We start from the raw sequence: 20,946 nt of genomic DNA, 5'->3' as shown, positions 1-20,946 counted from the left end.
TGGCTAAGAAACTGCACTGCTATATCCGGCCTCTTGCAATCAACAGTTTCACGCAAATTTATAACATTTATATATAAAATTGGGAAAGCATATTTTTGGTTTTTCCTAATAAAGGTTCTATATATATATATATATAGATTATATATAGAACAAAGAACGATGCAATTTTATTAAAGAATTTCGGTAAAGAAATTATTCTTTTAATCAACCTGATTTATTTATTGTTTTTGCAATATACATTTTAGGTGAGAAATATGGAGACTATACGAATACATACATGAAGTAATGAAAATATGCAGCAGTTAAAAAGAAATTAACTATATACATAATTTGCATTGATGGAACACATACAACATGTAGAAGAAATCATGAATTATTAACAGTAGATTTTTAAACATTTTAAGATATGTAACTATGACATTATAAGATATGTGATGTGACATTTTATTGTTTCAACTTTGTATCAATTGTTTTGATTATTTACTTTATAAGTTTTGAAAAAACAATAGTAAATTTAATGATTTTAAATACATTCCTTGGATAAACATTTCTAAATTGTAAAAAAATTACCTAACTGCCTTTGTTATCATTTTAATATACATGGCGTAATAAAGAAATATAATTCAATATTTACGTTTATAACATAAAAGTAATGAAAGATCACGTATACTTTGATGCTCTGAAATTACAGTTCTGAAAATAATCCTACTTATAATCTTACTCTATTATAACGTTAAGTGGTATAGTAATTTAAACTTATCAATACTTTGTTGATTATTGAAACTTAATTATCAAATACTTTTCTGATACTATATTGAAAATAATGTGATAACAAGTTTTAGTAACATATAATTTTTAAATAATTCCTGTTGAGAGAAACATAATTAACTTAATACATTGTGGCCGAATTTCTTAGGTAATCATCGACCATAGAGAAATCACCAGTAACTTTAAATTCGCATATCTCAAATAATATTTATTCAATGATGTCAGCTATTGCTCGTCTGAAAAATAATAGTTTATAGAGTGGACTATGAAAAGTGGACTACGTACACAAACATCGTGGTTAAAATCCGGAGAAACTTTACAAAGGATGGCACAGCCTGCATTAACGACTAGGAATTAAATAATTGTTTATCATGTGCTGCTCAAACTTGGCCAATTCATTAATTGTACCCTCTATTGTCAACAACGAGAGTGATTGAAGTAAGCGGTTAAAAACAGGAAAATAGCGTCAAAATAGCGTTAGCCGTCCCATTTGGCTACCATTTACTCCTATCTCTTCAAAACATTCTTAATGGTTTAAAGGTAGTTTCAAAACAAGCTTGTGAAAATCAGTTGCTTAAATTTTTCGCTCAGAAATCTCGCTAACTAAATTATGGTTCTGCCAGAGATTTGACAAAACGCACACATATCATTAAATTAGTGTTTGAAATGCATGTTAATAAACTGTCTTAGAAAAACATGAAAAAAACTCTTTTTCCAGCTCATTAATACTCCTTGTTGATAATTTGATCTTGAGCAAAGCAATTAATAACAAAGATCAACACGGTTTTTATGTCTTAGTACGTAAACTCGCAGTAAAAAGAAATCCGGACTTACTTTGAATAAAATGCGAGGCAGCCACCTTTCTACCCTTGTTTTGATCTGCACTATCGTGACGCATGCCAATAAGCTTCCGGATACCCCTGTCTTTTTTGTTTATTGGTCCTGGGCAACCATCGTCAAATAATTTAACACAGCCACGATGTAGATTGATAAAACAACCTGTAATGATATGTGTTGATCGACGTTGTTAAATTCGTTTCAATACTTACATGAACATTGATAGCCCTGCGGACTAATACCATAGATGATTTGGTGGCAATGCCTGCAAGTAATCACTGTATAGTATTGGTGCGGGACAAACTGATGACCCATATTATTAATCTGAAAAAAAGGAAAATAGTAAAAGCGATAAAATACTTCTGAAGAGTCGAATACTACCTTTCTGGAATAGCGACCCATCAATTTGTACTTTAACGATCGATCTCTGTTCACAAAGGTTGGAACTCTATCGAGATCCAAATTTGGCGAACGGACCTTAAATATCCTAGTAAGTACGGTAATAAGAGCAGCCGCAATATAACATTGAATATCGGATGTGTCCCTCTCGAATTCCTCCAAATACATTTCCAGTTTCGGCAGAAATAAGGTTTCATATAACTTAGCTTCTTTCGTTTTGTCACTATAATGTTCCTGTAATACTTCGCTTGTGAAATTGACTATCAAATGTTTAGTAATTGATTGCTTTTTACTATCAAATGCTACATTCATTTATTCGTTATTAGTTTTGTAATTACTGATATTGACGTTCTCGATTCGCCATCTCATCCGTGATCTTACCTTTAGTTCATTATCGGTGGGTCCATAAATTGTTCCCAGGCCTGCCTTTCGTTTTTGCTGGAAGTCCGTCAACTGTCTTGTAAGTTCCTCCTTAGCACGCGATCGAGCCTTCCAAAAAATCTTTCTCATGATCTCTTCCTTCTCATACTCTTTCGTAAGATCCTCATCTATTTCTCGCGCAATGTTTTCATCCACGTTATTCAGTCTCAAAGGCTAAAAAGTACCTCTATGTGAACCAAACGAACAATACATTTCATCAAACATTCCAAAAATCCAATCCCAACTAGATTCTAGTTGTCTGAATACTTACAGCACCCGGAACAAGAAAACACGAATGGATCTCGAAAGCCCACTTCCGCATTTCTTTGGCGTTTCCTTCCTTATAGAGATCCGTTAGAAGATAGAAGAGTAAGCTGTTCGGGTCGGAATTCGACAGGATATAATTCATGAACACAGCGAGATGAGGCAGATGCTCCCAGAGTCGAGAGAGCGACTTAAAATGACCGTGGTCTTCAGATTGATCCTGAAAAAAAGTTTCATTTAGAAGATAAAGATCAGAGGACGGACGACGTTGTAATAAACATTTACTATATCCAAATCGGACATGTCATCGTCTTCCATGCTAATAATGTTTTGTTGAGTTGCTCGCGAATTAGTTGATCTAATTGGAGAACTATTCATTTGGGGCGTCATAGGAGAATTTGGCATGATATCGAGAAAGGAATCGTCGGGGGAGTTCTGCAAAAAAAAAAACGCAAAAAATTAATTGTATACAATAGGGTATCTTGTTTTTTTTCGCGTATATTTTGTAGTTTGTTTTAATTATTGATCATTTGTAGTATGAGATCAAAGGCGTTAAACTAGAAGTTTGTTGTATAAGCTCGGGACCGTTTTGCTTAATTCTTAAATAGTATAAACTAATTTGTGTGTTATTTGGTGGGCTGCTTTCGAAAATAACAAAAAAGTTGTATAATCCACTAATTTCACACATTTTAATACTTCCATGTTAAGAAAAATTTAAAATGTGTATTATTACATAATGGAAATACTGATGCTTCACTCCCTGTTGGATTCGAGCCATATTAAAGAATTTTCCGAAAATCGTAACGTTATAAATGTACTATACACTTCATGATTGCATGCTGCGTGGATATTTAAAAATTAAATCCATGTTCCTTGGTCAACAAAAGGGATTTATAAAGTGACCATGTTTTATATGGGGGTGGAGCAGCAAAGCAAAAGATTGGTGCAAAAAACAATGGCCCATAAGAAAAACTTTAAAACCAGACAAAAATAACATTTTGCATAATACTATAATCGGACTCCCAAAAAGAGATCTTTTACCACCAATACACATAAAGTTGTGGTAAAATAATTTGTAAAAGCTCCGCTTAAAGAGGGTGATTGTTTTAAATATTTATTTGAAAAATTTCTATCGATCAGAAACTAATATAAAAGGGATTTTCGTTAATTGAAGATTATTCGCGAATTGATATTCGTTTCCAACATCAAACAAATCAATGATGAAAAAAAAAGGAAAAGGTGGTTTGAATATCATTTAAATAAGTTGTTACTAACTTTTTGGGCAATGTGGAATCTTCTGATTATAAACTTATTGTAGCTAATATGATAGACAAGCTATGAACTCTTGCATGTTTGATAAACCTTAAAGTCTACTTCTTGCACAACTATCTTGAATTTTTCTGGAAGACTTAGGTAAGGTGAGTGAAGAGCAAGCGGAACAGTTTCATCAGGATATAAACGATATGATACCAGGGATGATGGAATATCAATGTAATGGGTGATTATAGTTGATTGAGATATATATATATATATATATATATATATATATATATATATATATATATATATATATATATATAAGGTGTTTTAAAAAAGTGGAATAGAAAGATAATAAAAAATATAAGCATCTGGTATTGTCATTTTAGTAATTTGGTATTACTATGACTAGAAATTGTAATTTAATAAAAAAAAACTATGAATCTTTACTAGTACAATATATATTAAATTTTCCTTATTTTCTGAGATAATATAATCATATTATGAGATAATTATGGGCGGCGATCTCCGAAAAAACAAAAACAGAACGTATGTCCAATATGGCTTCAGAAACCGAAATAATTATTATATAATTAGGTAAATTGGTTTAAACATCTGTTTTTCAAATATTTTTTTGTTTGGCCTGTAATAATAACTAATCCATCTCTGTTCTACCTAATTAATAAAATTCATCATAAGTTTTTGTATATGTAGTTATAATTGTTAAAATTACGTCAAATACGCCTACAAATTAAATTTATACCAAACGCAAAACTAAGCGATACAAACCGTATTTATCAAATCAAAAGAACCATCGCACATCTCAACCGACAGCATTCTGTCTTGTCTATCTGATAATGGAATGGTGGGGTATGGGGGTGGAGGAGTACCCGGAGGGGTACCTGGTCGTTGTTGCCAATTATTTTGGTTCACGTTGTCGTTTCTGCAATTACGTATTTCCGTACTCAACGTCATAAGGGATTCCGGACTAGACTTGGTTCGTGAATGTTTGGGCAGATCACCACCAATTGACTGAAAACAACAGAAATTCCTATTCATGTGGCGTCAGACTTGTTTAGTTATTTATATTAATGTGAAGTTCTTCCCGTACGATTATTGATATAATGGCCCTACTACGAGTGATGATATTGTAATAGTGTTAAATATCTAATCTATATAGGTATGATTGTATTTGTGCCGGCGATCCAGAGCGTGCCCAAGCATGCGCCTACTTACAAAATCATTAACCAACGATGTGCAGGTGGCTACAAGAGGATACGCCATTTGTTTGTCGATGGAGTTAACAGCGTCTTTGTCGGTGTGTAAGTTATATGGTGGGTAAGTGCGTGGCGGCAGAGGGGGCGGTACATCTGGTGGAATATACTCAGATTCCTGAAACACAAAGGAGACGGAAGCTCCGGAGATGTCCGCTGCAGATATGTACAATGCACATGCTTATATCAATTACTATGTACCGTTTCGTGATATTTTCTATTATAAACCAACGTCGACATTTCTTCCATATTTAAACAAATAACAAACCACACTATTATTATTGTAATCAAAAAATAGCAAGACGTAAAAATTGTGTAGTTATTGCACTGATAGCTTTTAGTTATTCACAAAAAACAAACTTAATGGTGGATTCGAGGACATTTAATTGGAGAAATATATTTTTAATTTATGTATTGATACGTCTAGTTTCATAAAACAAGTTCAAAATAAAAGTAGATTTATAAAAAAAGAAATAAAACGTTTTTATTTGTGAAATATTGCATACTCCTTGTATTGTGATTCTGTAATTTCCACTAAAAAGCTAACTCTGATATAATACTGATTATAATTAATAAAATTGGAAGACTTAGGTTAAGATGGTTAAAACTTTTGCAATATAAATTTTAATATTGTTTTTGTTTCTTTTATGTAATGTTATTACTTCATGTATTCTCCCGGGAGTCGATATTTGCATACATTTTGTTAATGTGAACGTCAAAAAATATGGGAACATTCGTAAATTCTTTACGTTACAAGACGAAACAAATAGTCTGTTTAAATCCTGCCATTTTTTGATCATAGAGACACTGAAAAATAGTCGCCGTTTGGTTTATTAATTCGTAATTTCGGAATATTTATATATTCACACAAAGCGAGTATTAATGAACAAGATGTAAGCCTAGTATAAGCTGATGATGAATGGGTAATTTGAAAGTTATAAACGTCCATCTTTGGAGTGGATGAAAATTACCTTACACAGTCTACTCACCTGATATTCGTCACCGTTACGCCTTCGTATGTTGGCGTTGATTTCATTCGAGAGAAACAGTGAGTTGATATCCATGTTCGAATGGATTTTGTTTCGTTTTGGTAAAGGCGGTGGTTGATCGAAACTTCCTTTCAACGGCGAATTTAAACTCAACTGACTAGATGATGATGGATGACGAGCAATGACAGATTCAGATGATTGCTGCTGCAACATCTCAGTATTAATTTTATAAGAAATTCTATAAGGTTGCGGAAAAAATAGTTTAAATTTTTCCTAATACACGGCTTTAATGCGGTATATCTCTGCGATTGAAAGGTAACAACAATTCATACAACGTTCTAGAAATAAAGATACAGTATTTGTTTACTCATTCAAAAGTTATCGCGCTTGAAAAATCTTTTTTGCTTTTTTACTTTAAAAAAAAAAGGAAAAATGCAACGCAGGCTAGTAAAAAATGGTATGAAATTTATGGTAATGAGAGCTTAAGCTCAGGAAAAAAATGGAGCTCAATGGAGCCGGCCAATCGCTGTAAAAGTCGATACTTTTTTTTCGATATATTGACATTTACAACTAAAGCAATTGAAAGAGACGACAGAAGTAAACAAAAGTATCGTTTTCTTCCATCATAAAGCTACACCTACATAACATGTTGTATGATTTGGCAAAAATTGAGGGAGATTGGTTAGAAAGCTTTGATGCATTCAATATAAGGCCAAGATCTTACCCCGTTCTGATACCATTCGTTCCGGTCATAGAAAAATTTAATAATGTATAGCTCACCTTAAAATTAGGCTATTGAAAATCACTTGGTTTAGTTTTTCCATCAGAAATTAAAAAATTTATGGATATATGGTTTTACCAGAAAAGTGGCAATAGGTCAACGAGGCTAAAGGGCCACATATATAATTGCGATTGCGTTTGAATTTTATATGAATAAATTCCTTTTGAAAAACATAAACAAAAAAAGAAATATTTTTTCTCCAACCCATTACATCTCTACTCACATCAGTAATTCTTAATAAATTATCCTGTAATGTTTTGAGATTCTTTTCAGCTTTAGCCAATTCGTTGGATTTTTTCTCATTCGATGATACCGCTATTTGACTCCGCAATTTCTCCACGTGATGTTGTTCTTTCTCAATCATAAGTCTGTAGTATTGTTCTCTTTCTTGCTGCAGTTGATACTGTTTTTCATGCTAAAACCATTTGTCACATTATAGTTATAGATCATGTATTTAAAATAAAATTACATTGACAGGTTGTGGACTCGTTATTCTCGCAGCTGAAGGTATTGTATTTGGTCGAGAATTTGGAGATCTCAGAGAATGTCGTTGTTGAACTGTTAGGAGTACTTCTGCTGAAGCTGAAATGTGTATTAATATTACATTGTCACCTATATTAAAATATTGTAATATATCTGATGTAATAATTAACTTACACTTAATCAAATCTACTACATCAGTATGAGTTAAGTGCATTACATTCGCCCCGTTGACTTGTATGATTCTATCTCCAGCATGCAAGCCAGCTTTTTCAGCAGGCCCACCTTTAAAAAAATATTATATATTCGCCTACATATGTTTTCAGAAACATCAAAGGTGTGATTTTTATATATTTATTTTCCTCATACCTTCTTTCACACTTTGGACATACACAGGGTTATCCCCAGATACTTTCATTCCGTATCCACCATTATCCCTTTTAACAGACACCCTAACTACATTTGGGAGACACTGTTGTTGATCCATTAGAGAAGGTGGACGTCCAGCCCCAGAACCTGTTGTCAATGGGGACCATGTATGAGCTGGGCTTCCATTATTGTCCCTATATTTATATATATGTATATATATATATATATACACACACACTTAATATTAATAGAACAGAATGTTACACCAGGTATTATTCATAGTTGTAATAAGTTTGTAGTTAATATACTTTTTTGCAAATTAACCATTTTATGTCTTTTGTGGACCAAAAACCAAAGAGTAAACATAATACATGCTATGGTCATATTTATAATTAAATACATCACATTATGACATCATCATATGTGTAAAGGATTAGAGATTTCTGTACCAATCCACTTATTTCATATTTATCAACTGAACTTGTTTTGATGATCATTTGAATTTTCACTTCGGAGATGTTATATTATTTTTATCACCATAGCATTTAATATTATTAAATGTTTTCGATAAACTGCAATTACGAAGTTCGGAAATGTTTAGAGGTAGATTAATTGTTTCGTAAATGAAAGATATTTAAATTTAAAATAATTTACGGTAGTATAAGTTGAAAATGCGAAGACTTTATCGACAACGCCTACTCAATTAATGGTAAAGTTTAATTAACAACACGAAGTGCTATTATTTACCTTATAGAACAGCTTAAAAAATTATTTCATTAATAATTTGCCAAGGATGTCATTACAAGAAGTAGAACTAGATGTTCTAGAATAAATATTGCAACAATAACAATTGATATTCATTATCTATATGTATTTGCTAAACTTCGCTGTAAAAAATCCAAATTTGGCAGTTCTTTGTTAGTGTTTGTACTTTCGATGGAATGGTATGAAGTACTTACGAATGCATCCTATATGACGGTAAATTATTATTCATTCTAAACAACTTCAACAGTCATACTACCGCGGCGTAAAAATATACCAAATGTAAAAATATTTAACACCATACATTGCTTCATTTACCGTTTACGGTGAATTTTGTAATTAGTCAATCGATCACTTAACACATTTACAAACTAATCGATATCACTCTCGAAATGATTTGTGATTTACGATCGTTATCGATTAATTTCCAATATAACAAACAAGAACCTAGCAAATAACTAGCCAACAAGTGTCAGCCATATTGAAATTTCCTATGAAGTTGACATACGCATGCGCATATCGCATCAAGGCGTGTCCGCTAAAGCAATACGCACTGGAGGAATAGATGACCAACACCAAACAAAATGCAAAATAGTCAAGCCAACACAAAATCCGTCTTGCCTATAAGCCTGATGGATGACTATTTTTGTAACTCATTGTTCCTTAATACGCTCCAAAAATTTAAGATCTCGAATGCCGAACATTTAAAGTTAAAAGTTTAAATTTTTTATTTCAAAACAATCACATGACAAAAAAATTGAATCGACATTTTTCAAAACGTCTCAAACGTTTTCATAATCCGTAGAAATATAGATGATATTTTCAAGGGAGGGTTTAACATAAATTCTTAAAAAAACATAACTTTCAAAATTCAATTACATTATAATACATACATATATTTATAACACTCAACTTTATTATAAAATTCTTATTCTTCTAACGCATGAGAATGATAAAGACAGTGATAAATGAAAATGAACCCTATAAATTAAAAATAAACTATTTTCATAATTGCCATTGGACAAATAAACATATTTAAATGTATACATGTCATTCTTGTCCTTCCGCCTCTTGCTGAAGCTGCACGGAAGTTTTCACAAAACACGACCTGGCCACCGATTCAAACAGCCTGAAAAATAAAAGGGTATATTAGTTAAGCATTTAAAGACGACAAAATAAATCTTTGCTCTCGTAATTGAAGGAGGTGGAGCAGTTCATCGACGTTTTAAGGATCTGTATTTCCGATCGCAATGTTGCCAGATTGAATTTATTATGGGGATTATTTATGTTATGTTTTGGCTGTTTAGAAATATCTGTTTACGTTTGGTTTGAGATATAAGGAGTGAAGTGCACACAATTAAGGGTTTTGTTTATCTTAGGATAAAATAGGATAGGTAGAGTGTTTATATAGTATTTTCAATTATAAATTAAGTCATCCTTTTCACCAAGCACGGTTTATTTAGACTGAACTTGCTGCTTAATGTGGGCTCCGAACCATGGTCATCTGCATTAAACCTACCCACAGACCAGTGACCAATTTAAGAGATCATCCCAGAAGACGGTCTTACGAACACTGATTACTGACTTCTGGCGGAGCTTTCATTGTCGAATTTTACACTGTTGCCTAGAAACCTTTACAATTACAAATATAAAGTACATCCATGCCCTGTGGTGTTTGAAAACGTAACTATCGAAGCAGGGCTGGAGCTACCAAGCAATTCAACTAACTACTAAATAATAATTGATTCAACTAATAATCACTCCTTTCCTTTCCATTAAAATAAAATAGTTTTCAAGTAAATTAAAACACCTGTTTTATTCCCTATACGTTTCATAACTGGCAACATCGCATATTCTTCAATTATAATAACTACTTACTTTTCAATCTCTGGGGCGCAGTGAACAAATTGATGTTGCCAAAATTTGTACGTGGGGTTCTTAATTAATTCAATGAAAGTGATGAGTAAACCCCACGGGTGTGGTCTGTTAACAATCAATCGTTCCAACAATACCCTCGTGATTTGTTCTTGAATAACTTCGGTATTGGCTTCGGCAAACAGGTACAAAAACGTACAAGAAAAGTAATGGGTGTGACTGTTGGGGTACCGCAACTGATTCGCCATGGCATTGAAGAACAAATACCTGCCCTCTGTATCCAAGTCAACAGTCAGATTCTGGAAAATATCCATGTGAGCGCTGTGAGCTATCGTAGACATACTGGGAGTCAGGCCCTTGTTCCTTATATAAGCGATGGCTTGGGTGCCGACGTACAGCACCAGCGCGTTCATCAACGAAATGTTGTATCTCACGCCGGGCTCATTTGATATCTGCAAATTACTTCGGAGTTCCGAGAGGAAGGTGACAGGAGCCCGCGCTTTCAAGTATGAGTCCAGATCCTTCTTAAACTGAGCGGGAGAGATGGTGAGTGATATATTGGTGTTTATCCTAGGCGCGTACGAGATCTCTGGCAGCATATCTACCTTCAAATTAGGAATGAAGGGATCTGGTAGCCTCATGGTGCGCGGGAAGGCCGATAAAATCAGGTTTCTCATTTGAATGCAATTGGGCGGGATCACGTCGCAGAAACCATAGTAATAATCGCAAAGGAACTCGGGGAAGTCGTGCAGCAGCACTAACAACACCCTGAGGGTGCCCTTATAGAGCATCGTCACAGGTTTGGCTAGCTCGGCGTTTCGCAAAAACGGAGCCAAATATCTAAAGAGATCCACTAGAAGCTGCGCGTACAGCGACCAGCATTTTTGTTGCGGCGTAGTCGCTAACATGCGGCCGATGAAGACTCGGTGGGATATCAGCTCGAGCCAGGCGTAGCAGAAGCCGGCGGCCTTGGAAGGTCTCAATATGTGGAACGTGTGACAATAAGCGGTGAGCACATGCAAATTAATAGCTTCTAAGATGGGCTCGGGCGCGTTCAACTCCAAAAACAACATGGTGAAAATTCTCTGATAAGGCATCTGTTGGAAGTCTACCGTTCTTGTGTCGTGATCTTGTAGCAGGCAACCGGCCACTATACCCAAAACTTTGTTCAGCAAATGGATCTTGGTTGTAGTGTTATTGGCATCGCCAGAATGTTTCACCAGCAACGACACCAGTCGAACGAAGGCGTCAAGCGTGTGATAACATTTGGGGCGAATTAAAGTCATATTGGCGTTGGATTTATCTAGCAGAGCTCTATAAACCGTCTCTACGCAGAGTTGCGTCGACAATCGAAAGAATCTGGTTATCAGATCGTCAGTTTTTAGAATGCCGTGCACATTCATTTGATGAACAAAGATGCTAAAGGCCTTGGTAGAATCCCGTCCTTGATGTTGAGAATTATAAATGTTTATCCACTCCCGTAGAAGAAAGTCGGTTTTCTCAACTAGTCCCGGGGGGTCCTCGTAATTTGGGGCCCTGACCTGCATAAATCAACGAGAAGTAGTTAATGATCGGTAGGTAGCCGCTAATTAATAATCTTCATACCTGCAATATACCATTGTGGATGTGAACCGTTGGACCCATCGGTGCTCTGTCGCCACAGAAGGGCGTGTCGTGGTTCTGTCTAAGCGTATCAATCAGGTTTCCAAGACCTTCGGGCGGTTGCCTGGTATGCGCGTGAATCTTGGCCAAAACTTCGATCGTGTTGCATAGATCGCTTTCTGTCACAAACTGGCCTGATCTTCTCGTCGTTAAAGAATATATTTAGCAGCATTTATGAAAAACTATAACTAGTTACATTTTACCTATCGTTGATGATATATAGGTCCACCAGCTGCATGGCAAAACTGACTCCCATGTAATTCAGACCGTTTTCTAAACACTGAGCTAGAGCCAAATCATATTGCGGAACGTTCACCAGTCCCGATTTAATCATTGTATCTACAGCTTCGAGGTTATATCTCTGTTGTTCTTCTCGGCATTCAGTAAGGTATCTAGATTAAATAATTTGTTACATTAACACGTCAAATTTTCGTCTGGCTCGCCTACCTGGTAACGACCTTATTTGTCCATTGCTGGTTGAAATATCCTTGGATAGATTTTAAAATCCGCACGATGACCTCTTTGAATCTTAAAACTACAGGATCGGTATCGCTTAAGGGTGCGACAAGACAATCTTGCAGACTTTCGACGCACTACGAACAACCAATATCAAAACGTTAATACAGGTATATATGACATAAAACATTACTACAGGCTACAATTATAAAACAGAATATTAGATAGGGTTTGGGCATACAGTTTTCAGAAATGAAACGCGCAGATCCGCCAAGCATTCTATATTACGTCATCTTATAATTACCTTTTGTACGATTGCCTGTGGCGGACTAACATCTCTGGTTCTTAAGAACTGGAAAAGACAGTCCCTAATGACTAATATGTTTTGATACATATGGCTGTATTGCGTCTGCGCGTTTGTCAATTGAATGAACTGTTCCACATCGCTGGTAAGTTTTTCGAACAGTAACGATGTATCGTCGCTTCCCAAAACGGCTTGGTTGACGGCAAAGTTAGAGTTCGTGTGAGCTTGAGGTTCCATAGGGGCTGTTAGGCTAGGCTTCTGCATCAGAATAGCTGCGTCTCTTTCGCTCGGTAAAAATCCAGGGATGTTCCTGGCGAACTCTTCATAAACCGCCATCTGGGTACCCGTTAAACTACCCACCTTTAGTCGGATCGGCTCTGGCATGCATTCTTGGTAGGTTAGTGCCATAGCGTCACAGTAGCATCTGAAATATATCGCGTTAATGAATTCAGTGAAACGACCATCTGGATGAAAAACATTACCGCCCTTCCTTCCTAGCAATTCTTCTTAGTTCATATTCATTCATCAACCTTTTGTCAATTTCAGGAATGGCCTTCTCGACCGCAGTTTTCTGGACGAAAGCGCATGCCAGTTCCATGTTGTCGCTGGCCACGATGCTGGCTGCTTGTTCAATCATGTCCTTTCCGTGGGCGGTAGGCGTAGGCAAGTGGTCGTTTAGAGCTTGTTTTAAGTGTGTATTGATGGCCGTTAACAGCTGATCACGGCAAGTAATCATTACCATCCCGGCGGTAAAATTTCGGACCTGAAAATAAGTAATAGAAACTTTCGATCGTTAGACGGTGCCTGGGAAACATACCATGTAATGAGCAGCCAGGCGCATCCTTTCCTCGTCTGGTTCTAGGGCAAAGTCTTTCCTAATGATATTCTCGCAGGCCTGCAAAGAAATTTTTATGGCTCGATCGACAACCGGTGGAATCCATTCTTGAACGGCTCGCTCCACCGCAGTACGCACCAGACCTTTAAGCTGCGAGTGCGTTTGAAATAGGACAATATTGGGCGAAATGATAATATGTGTGTGTAAGGACTGCATTCCGTTAACTTGAATGTCTGAGTAACTGAATCGGGGCTCGGGTGGGGCGGTCAGCGCTGAAGTTGGCGTCGTACTAATGTTTTGCATTACCTACGGATAGGTTGGAATAAACAGAAATCAGTCGACGATCGAGTTCGCGTTCGAGGCGAATCCGATAAAAAGAAACAAACCATTACCGGAGAACTGGTCGCTTGGCCGGCGATGATGTTGGCCAGTTCCGGTTCGGCGAGACTATTGCTTTGAGACGAAGATAGAGTCGGCTCCTTTTTAGCCGGTTGTGATAATTGATATTCGATCTTTCTGATTCGATCTGGATCCTTAAGGAATACCGCGGGTTTCAGCTGGGCAACGTCGATCTCAAGATTTTTGCAAAGTACCTGCAAAACAAACCGCGACGGATTAAGACTTGGAAAGCGGACGTAAGAAAATTTTGCTTACTTCAATTTCGAACTTTAGCGTCAATTTTAAATCCGGCTCAGAATGCAATTCCGCCAGAACGCTCATCAATGCCATGGTCCAGGGGTTTGGAGGCTTGAACACCTTGCTCTTTGAACAGGACTCCAAAACCTGCAATGTTAACACCAGAATGAAGATGAGCGACCGTAAAAAGTGCACTTTACAACCTTAGCCACAAACGGCACTACATAAAGCAATTCCTGTTGTCCTTTATGATAGGCTTCCATCAGAAGCGATTTTAAATCCAGTTCGATTTGCAAAATAGGCTTGTTGCGTGCCAATGTCAGCATTCCTAGCCAGTGGCCCAAATTTTTTAACAATGACCTGTCGGAAAAATTGGCTATGGCTTTATCGGACCTCAGTAGTACTCGAATATTCCTAAAGGCAACAGAAAATATGATTTTAAACAAAGTCTAATCTTTGTATTTAATACCCCTCACCTAAAAGTCTCTTTAACAACCATTTTATAAATCTCAATTATGTTCAAGGTATCCAGGAAGTTGGAGTAGAGACCGTGAAAGTTGAACTCGATAGAAGCGCGTTTCATGACCAAATATTGTGCTAACCAAGGATAGTACTCTTCGACAACTAAATCGCGAAGCTCGTCACACTTTGTCTTTAAATTTAGTTGACTTAAATTGTTGAAAATAAACGCCGTCTTATCTTGAAGAGACTCAGGTGGAGCTATTGCTTTCTCTTCTTTTTCAGTGGCCACAAGGAGAGTATCGATGTTGGTAGCGTTCGCTATGGAAGGTCGACTACCCAGAGTACTCGCAGGTGTCGTGCTAGTTTTGCTAGAGACCGTACTGCTCACCGTTGAATTGTTCTTGTAAACTTGCGACATAGACACGTTCGGGGGTGCTAACATCGCAGCTAAGCTCGCTGGTAAAACCGGACCGTCCGGTTTTGTGGGCGGTTCCATTCCTTGTAAACCATATTCGACGTATTCTTGCAGATGTTGGGGAAAATCGCTTTGGGAAAACACAAAGGTGCCCTTTAAACGAGCTCACTAGCTGTTGCGCTTATAATTGAAGGTGAAAGTTATTACATTTCGGACTTAGCAAGTTTATTAGATACATCTTAAAACTAATTAATTATGTATCTAATAGATATGAAATGAATGAATGCATACATGATCTGCAGTTACACAAAGAAAATATCGGAGCGATCTGGCCACATAATGTACCCTTCAATCATAAGTCTTGCTAGTCAAACTTCAATTATAGTCAAACTAGCTCGCCATAGCATGGGATTAGTGGCAATACTTACCTAAAATGCGGAATAGTTCTGACATGTTCACAATATTTGTGGTATTCCTTTAATCGACCTTTGAATTTGTCTAAGGCTGCGATACCAAAATAATACATTTTGGATCCTTCCGGCTTTTTCAACGCTTCCAATACGAAACGCAATGCTAGTCCTAACATTATGTACGACGTAACTATTCCCCTTTCGATGATGCCTCCAAAAAGTTGGGCGGTAATCTGTAGTTCTTTGTCTGGATATTGGGGAAAAAATGTGTATTCTTCAAAGAGACTTTTCAACATACAATTGAAAACCTACCAAAACGTTACCATAGTGAAATAAATTATTTATAGATAAAATAGTCATAACTTACTTCCTTTTCTCTCTTGTTGTGAGAGTCTTGAAACCGTTTCAGCATGTTAAGTACTTCATCGATGGATAAATATGGGTTCGGGGGATGATTGTAAATCCTTTGAAAGTAATTATTTGCCTCGTCTTCGATCTCTTTCGATACATGAGGAGATCCTTCAGGAAACAAATTGTAATCGGACAATCTAGTTTTGTCTAAATTGGCGGTCGGTCCTGGAAAATTAAGCCGTTAAGTCGAGTCAATGGCGATTATTGATTAATGATTACCTAATCTTCCTATATTACCGATTTGATTAACGCCCAGGACCAGCGATGAGCTGGAAACGACCGGACCTTGGTGCATGGGCAACATCGGAAACGGGCTATTTGACGGACCGCTGAGCAATCGGGATGGGGACCCTGGCGACTGTACTAACGGCCCTAAACCACCTTGCAAGTTAAAAGTCGTATTGGCGGGGCCTAAAGGGAAATCTTAAATGAAAAAACACTTATCGAAGCAAACTTCCGAACATTACCGGCCAAATTCAAATTGGTTAAATTGGTTCCCAGATTTTGTATTTGATCAACGGCGCCATGATTGTATATTTGGTTAGCAAAAACTGAAGGGTTCAAAGATGCATCCATGCCTCGGCTTCGAATCAGCGGATTTTGTTGCCTTGACTTTAACAACATTGTACAACTATTGATAATGCCAATAATCGCTTCCTGGCATTCTGGACTGACATTATTTGCGCATCGCTGCAAACACACTATCATCGTCGTCAACGTATCCGACGGTAATTGGACTGACTTATTGAGACAGTCATCCTGAAACACAAGTAGGTTTTCAAACACACATTAACGACCGATTTCCAATATACCTTTCCCAACTGGGGGCACCGCCTGTGTAAGAATTTAATGCATGCCGTGATAAAAGCTTCGCCGTGTTCGTTGATTTTGTCGGACAGCCACTTCTCTAACTTCAAGTATTCTCTTCGAGAGGCGAGGCAAGCCAGGTCTATTATGAACGGGTATGACTGAGCAGACTGGGCGTTCAGTAGCATTGAAAGCGCTTTCAAGTCTTGTGCTACGTCCAAAATGCGTGACAAGCTACAAACAGAGTTTCTTTAGCAAACGTGTTAAAATCGCAAGTCACACTACTAACCGTGTCTGGTCACATTCTCCTCTGACATACCACTCTGCCATTGCGTGCATAATAACCGGCTTTATGTTGATACTCTGACTGTGCCAAGCGTGATGTAGAATAATGCCAGAATTGGGGTGATTCCCTAGGAATATAGGTATCAAATTGGTCAATAATTCTTGTCTGAGAAGGGTAACAGGGCCTGATATTTGCAACAGAGCCAACACTAGTACATCCGGGCAACTAAAAACGTTAAATATTAGAATTGTCGTCAATACCAAAAGCGGTCTCTCACCTGTGCAACGGCACCTTAAACAGTTCCTGCACGTGATTGTATAGTGCAAATTCAGAAATATTCAGTAATAATTCGATGAGATTTAAAGATCTCCAATTGGCCAGCTCTTTGCTGTCTTGTTCCGGTGGGGTTTTCAATACATCGACAGCCACAGATACGCACCGGTAGTCGGCGAAACAAAATACATCGGGATTTTTTAAGATCTGTTGGATTAGACTAAACTGTCCCTCCAAGTTTGACCACCTTTTGTAGAAGTGGTCGACGGGAAACGTATCCGGATGAAAGCCTAATGACTGCAAACCTTGCTTCAGTGCGGTTATTAAAATGCACAAACCTTGTCGATCTTTGATTAAGAATTCCGGATGGTCCAGTTCAGCTACGACGTTGTTCCATTGCAGGGATGGCGAAACCTCCTTCAAAGCTTGAACAAAAATCTCCACGTTCCATGATGGTCTTACTTCGGGTACGCCTTTAGCGAACGGTCCTTCAACGAATAAGACACATGAAAATCGGCTATTAATAACGCTCCTATAAGGTGCGGTCTATACAACATAGTTATTATATGTATGATACATCATACAAAACCACAAACTAATAATAACGCCGCTAATGAATGAAGCAGTTTCACCAAGGACTGAATGCGTATATGTGCGGTAAAACATCAATTGAACAATTTTAATTATCTTTTTAGTTACCATTAAAAAGAGCAAAATGTCGCGCCATCAAAACAGGATTGTTGTAGCAATTAAGTTAATAACAATAAATAATAGAAAATGAAGAGTGGATAACTGATTTCGAAGTTTCACTAGAAATAATGTTGGACAAAATATCAAAACGAGATATAAATATGCATTCAATTTATCAGTTAGAACTTTCAACGCTTGAAGTTTTGTAACTCTATCCTTACACATCTTTGACTTAACTTGTCAGAGTTTTATCAGATGTCAACTAGCTACTCATGACAATAAATTCCGATGACTGTCTCTTTTCGGAAGTAAAATATGACTATGATATCATATGTTTACAGGAATGATACCATCTTTGTATCTAGAATGTTCTAGATTATATATATATATATATAGGAACATATTATATATATATATACATATTATATATATATATTATATATATATAGGAACATACATATATATAGGAACATATATATATATAGGAACATACATATATATAGGAACATACATATATATAGGAACATATATATAGGAAATGCGAGTTTAATTTGTCCGTGTAAACTACGCTTAACACGATAATTATGTTTTTTACCTATGGCAGAGTCGATATAAGAGTCGTCGAGTCCACTATGCGTACGACACATGACAGCCAGTACGCGCGCCACTGTTGACGGGGCGATATCGCGACCTCCCAGCTTCAGAATAGTGTTTCTGCATTCGTCTGGCGACGACGTGAACCCATAGCCAATCTCTTTAACAAGATCTGCTAACGACGTGTCGAGGATAGCTGCAGATAACCTGAGGACAGCAAAATAACTTATCTATGTATATATAAACAACGGCTAGTTCTAACTAACCCTGGTCCTTCGGAAGTCATTTCGGGTGCTAATTCAAATTGCTCTGGGTAAACCAAAGGAGCTAGAACAACCGGGACGCGCTCCTTAGGAAAATCCTTCTGTAGAATATTCAGAAATGTGGTGTGTATGTCGTTAGTTACACCAACCTCCTTAGGGGCTTCTAATATGGCTGACAAAATGAGATGTAACACTTCTGGGGTGGTTTCGTGCAAACCACCCTCGTGTTGTCTGCTACTGCCTTCTGTCTCTAAATATTTCAATTATACTTTCTTAAGCACAAATAAAACAGTTAAATGTTGTCAATATTATTTCAGAGCAAATTATTATTAACCAGTCATATAATGACAATTTCCTAATATAAAAGATTAAACATATTGATCAATACCTATATAAGACTGCACCAAAAGGGGAACACTATGTCGTAGATGAGATTGGGCTAAGCACGATACTTCAGATATAGAAGAATGGCGAAGTGCTAGAGCAAACAGTACTTCTTGGACTGCAGTTAAATGCAAGTGCTTACTCAGTTGAGAAAAAAAATGTGGCCCTACTTTTAAATTCTGAAATTGCAAAAAAAATATGACATTACAATAACAATATGATTTGACAAAAATTACTTTGTAGCTGTCAATATCACAAACTGATAAATAATTGGAATTTTACTTGCCTTTTGGTTTACTAATGGTCGGTCGGTAATATAACAGACCGATGTTAGCAAGGACGGCGTGTTAAACAATCTAGCACACTGATCCAATATCACCTGGACGTGCGGCGAGAGAGTAGTGACTTTGGTCGTGGATTCAGAAAAGTTTACTGAAGAAAACAGACATTGCACCAAGTGACGGTCTGCCTCGAGACCATGCAAAGTGACTACCTTAAAGAAAAAAATACTGTATGTAGGTGCATCGTTCTATACATCTTAGAAATTTAGTAGCGTTTAACTAGATTCTGTAATTAGTACAAATACCAAAAGACGCTTTCAATTCGTCGAAATATTGCATACATAAAGTGAACCCTTTCCAAATTGCGATGATATTAATCATAACTGAGTCGAACGAAAAAAATACCTTTGTCGAATTCCACACTATCAGTTTTGGTGGAATGATCGAAAACAACCAACATGGCGGTTAACCGAACTGTCAATTATCATTCTTTGTCAGCTGATGAGCGATGTTTTTTTTTAATTTACATACCTCCAAAAGTTCTCCTACTACTTGCTTGTAGTTCTTTTTTGTTAAGGTGGCTATTAAATAACTTATTTGAGACAAAGTAAATGATAATGAATCAAGGTTCATAGTTCCATGAACGCGGCCTCGAAAGCTTCAAAAGAATTTGAAGCTTTCGTCAATAAGCACTTGCACTTGTTCCACTGAGTCTTAGTTTTTGAAGAATAACTAAACTTACAATGGTCCAAGACCATCATCGAAATTTAAATTATACTCTTGTGCCTCAATTTATAACTTTCATTCTATTCGAATAACACTATCAGCACTAAAACTTTCCAACAAAAAGCATGCGACCAAACAATAAAACTCCAAACTTGTCTAAACGTTTACGTCAAATGTCTACAATGTCAAAGAAATTGTCACATCTCTCAAGAATATCCCTATCTTTTTTCTCTTTTGTTTTTGTAATAATAGAACTGTTTTTTATGCAACAAAATATCTCACACATACACACACACACAAGCACACATATATATATATATATATATATATATATAGTGTGGAGCATAATCGAATTGATCAAATATGGAGAATTTCATATTAAAAGTATATTGTATTAGATATATTAAAATATGTTATCTTTATATGTAGCAGTATATTTTTGTTGTACTTTTGCATATTCCAACTTGACCTTGATCATTATAATTGATGTTAATATATCGATAGATTACGATTTTACAACTCCTAAGTCATTCCTGATGACTAATTTATTTATATCATATCAAGTATCAAGGTAGT

At 36.5% G+C, this 20,946-nt stretch overlaps 2 protein-coding genes across 21 annotated transcripts in view; both read right to left on the bottom strand.

Moving 5' to 3' along the window:
- The window catches only part of RhoGEF2 (Rho guanine nucleotide exchange factor 2), a 29,774-nt gene extending 20,679 nt beyond the window's left edge, over nt 1-9,095 (bottom strand). For 2 of the 15 annotated variants that reach the window (XM_076408577.1, XM_076408583.1), the window contains exons 1-14: nt 8,798-9,095; nt 7,839-8,032; nt 7,647-7,754; nt 7,459-7,571; nt 7,213-7,404; nt 6,209-6,412; nt 5,182-5,337; nt 4,735-4,977; nt 2,968-3,123; nt 2,696-2,908; nt 2,386-2,598; nt 1,987-2,238; nt 1,818-1,929; nt 1,603-1,767 (exon numbers count right to left, since the gene is read on the bottom strand). In XM_076408577.1, the coding sequence (XP_076264692.1) occupies nt 1,603-1,767; nt 1,818-1,929; nt 1,987-2,238; nt 2,386-2,598; nt 2,696-2,908; nt 2,968-3,123; nt 4,735-4,977; nt 5,182-5,337; nt 6,209-6,412; nt 7,213-7,404; nt 7,459-7,571; nt 7,647-7,754; nt 7,839-8,032; nt 8,798-8,832 (2,356 nt within the window). In that variant the 5' untranslated portion in view covers nt 8,833-9,095. The remainder of the gene's footprint in view (nt 1-1,602; nt 1,768-1,817; nt 1,930-1,986; nt 2,239-2,385; nt 2,599-2,695; nt 2,909-2,967; nt 3,124-4,734; nt 4,978-5,181; nt 5,338-6,208; nt 6,413-7,212; nt 7,405-7,458; nt 7,572-7,646; nt 7,755-7,838; nt 8,033-8,797) is intronic. The other 13 variants (XM_076408579.1, XM_076408578.1, XM_076408582.1 and 10 more) reach the window with 13 other exon arrangements.
- Nucleotides 9,096-9,462: 367 nt separating this feature from the next.
- On the bottom strand, nt 9,463-20,551 carry Not1 (CCR4-NOT transcription complex subunit 1). Of its 6 annotated transcripts, none has more exons than XM_076408570.1 (24): nt 20,176-20,551; nt 19,650-19,856; nt 19,368-19,542; nt 18,983-19,229; nt 18,718-18,923; nt 17,437-17,920; nt 17,163-17,384; nt 16,879-17,107; nt 16,534-16,825; nt 16,286-16,477; nt 16,023-16,231; nt 15,674-15,963; nt 14,845-15,375; nt 14,572-14,782; nt 14,387-14,515; nt 14,119-14,325; nt 13,715-14,038; nt 13,380-13,660; nt 12,898-13,321; nt 12,585-12,730; nt 12,341-12,529; nt 12,081-12,276; nt 10,479-12,016; nt 9,463-9,729 (listed from the first exon to the last, which is right to left on the bottom strand). In XM_076408570.1, the coding sequence occupies exons 1-24, from the start codon at nt 20,275-20,277 to the stop codon at nt 9,651-9,653; spliced, it is 7,110 nt and encodes a 2,369-aa protein (XP_076264685.1). In that variant the 5' UTR covers nt 20,278-20,551; the 3' UTR covers nt 9,463-9,650. The 6 variants fall into 6 exon arrangements, with proteins under 6 accessions (XP_076264685.1, XP_076264686.1, XP_076264691.1 ...); XM_076408571.1 differs by having other exon boundaries at nt 14,125-14,325; XM_076408576.1 differs by having other exon boundaries at nt 14,125-14,325; nt 19,650-19,852; nt 20,176-20,541.
- Nucleotides 20,552-20,946: the final 395 nt, after the last annotated feature.

This window comes from Rhynchophorus ferrugineus, unplaced genomic scaffold (assembly GCF_030347505.1).
Source record: "Rhynchophorus ferrugineus isolate W39M unplaced genomic scaffold, kcgeb_rfMv2 rfM6, whole genome shotgun sequence".
Lineage (NCBI taxonomy): Eukaryota > Metazoa > Arthropoda > Insecta > Coleoptera > Curculionidae > Rhynchophorus > Rhynchophorus ferrugineus.
Note: the sequence above shows the minus strand (reverse complement) of the source record. Positions and strands in the feature narration are given on the sequence as shown.

What these genes read in the sequence shown, in the direction of transcription:
- Not1 (XM_076408570.1), bottom strand. Translation starts at nt 20,277, where the DNA reads ATGAACCTTGATTCATTATCATTTACTTTGTCTCAAATAAGTTATTTA. An exon ending in TTTGGTGCAGTCTTATATAG is followed by an intron (nt 19,230 to 19,367) that starts GTATTGATCAAT and finishes TGAAATATTTAG; the next exon opens with AGACAGAAGGCAGTAGCAGA. An exon ending in TTTAAGGTGCCGTTGCACAG is followed by an intron (nt 17,385 to 17,436) that starts GTGAGAGACCGC and finishes TAACGTTTTTAG; the next exon opens with TTGCCCGGATGTACTAGTGT.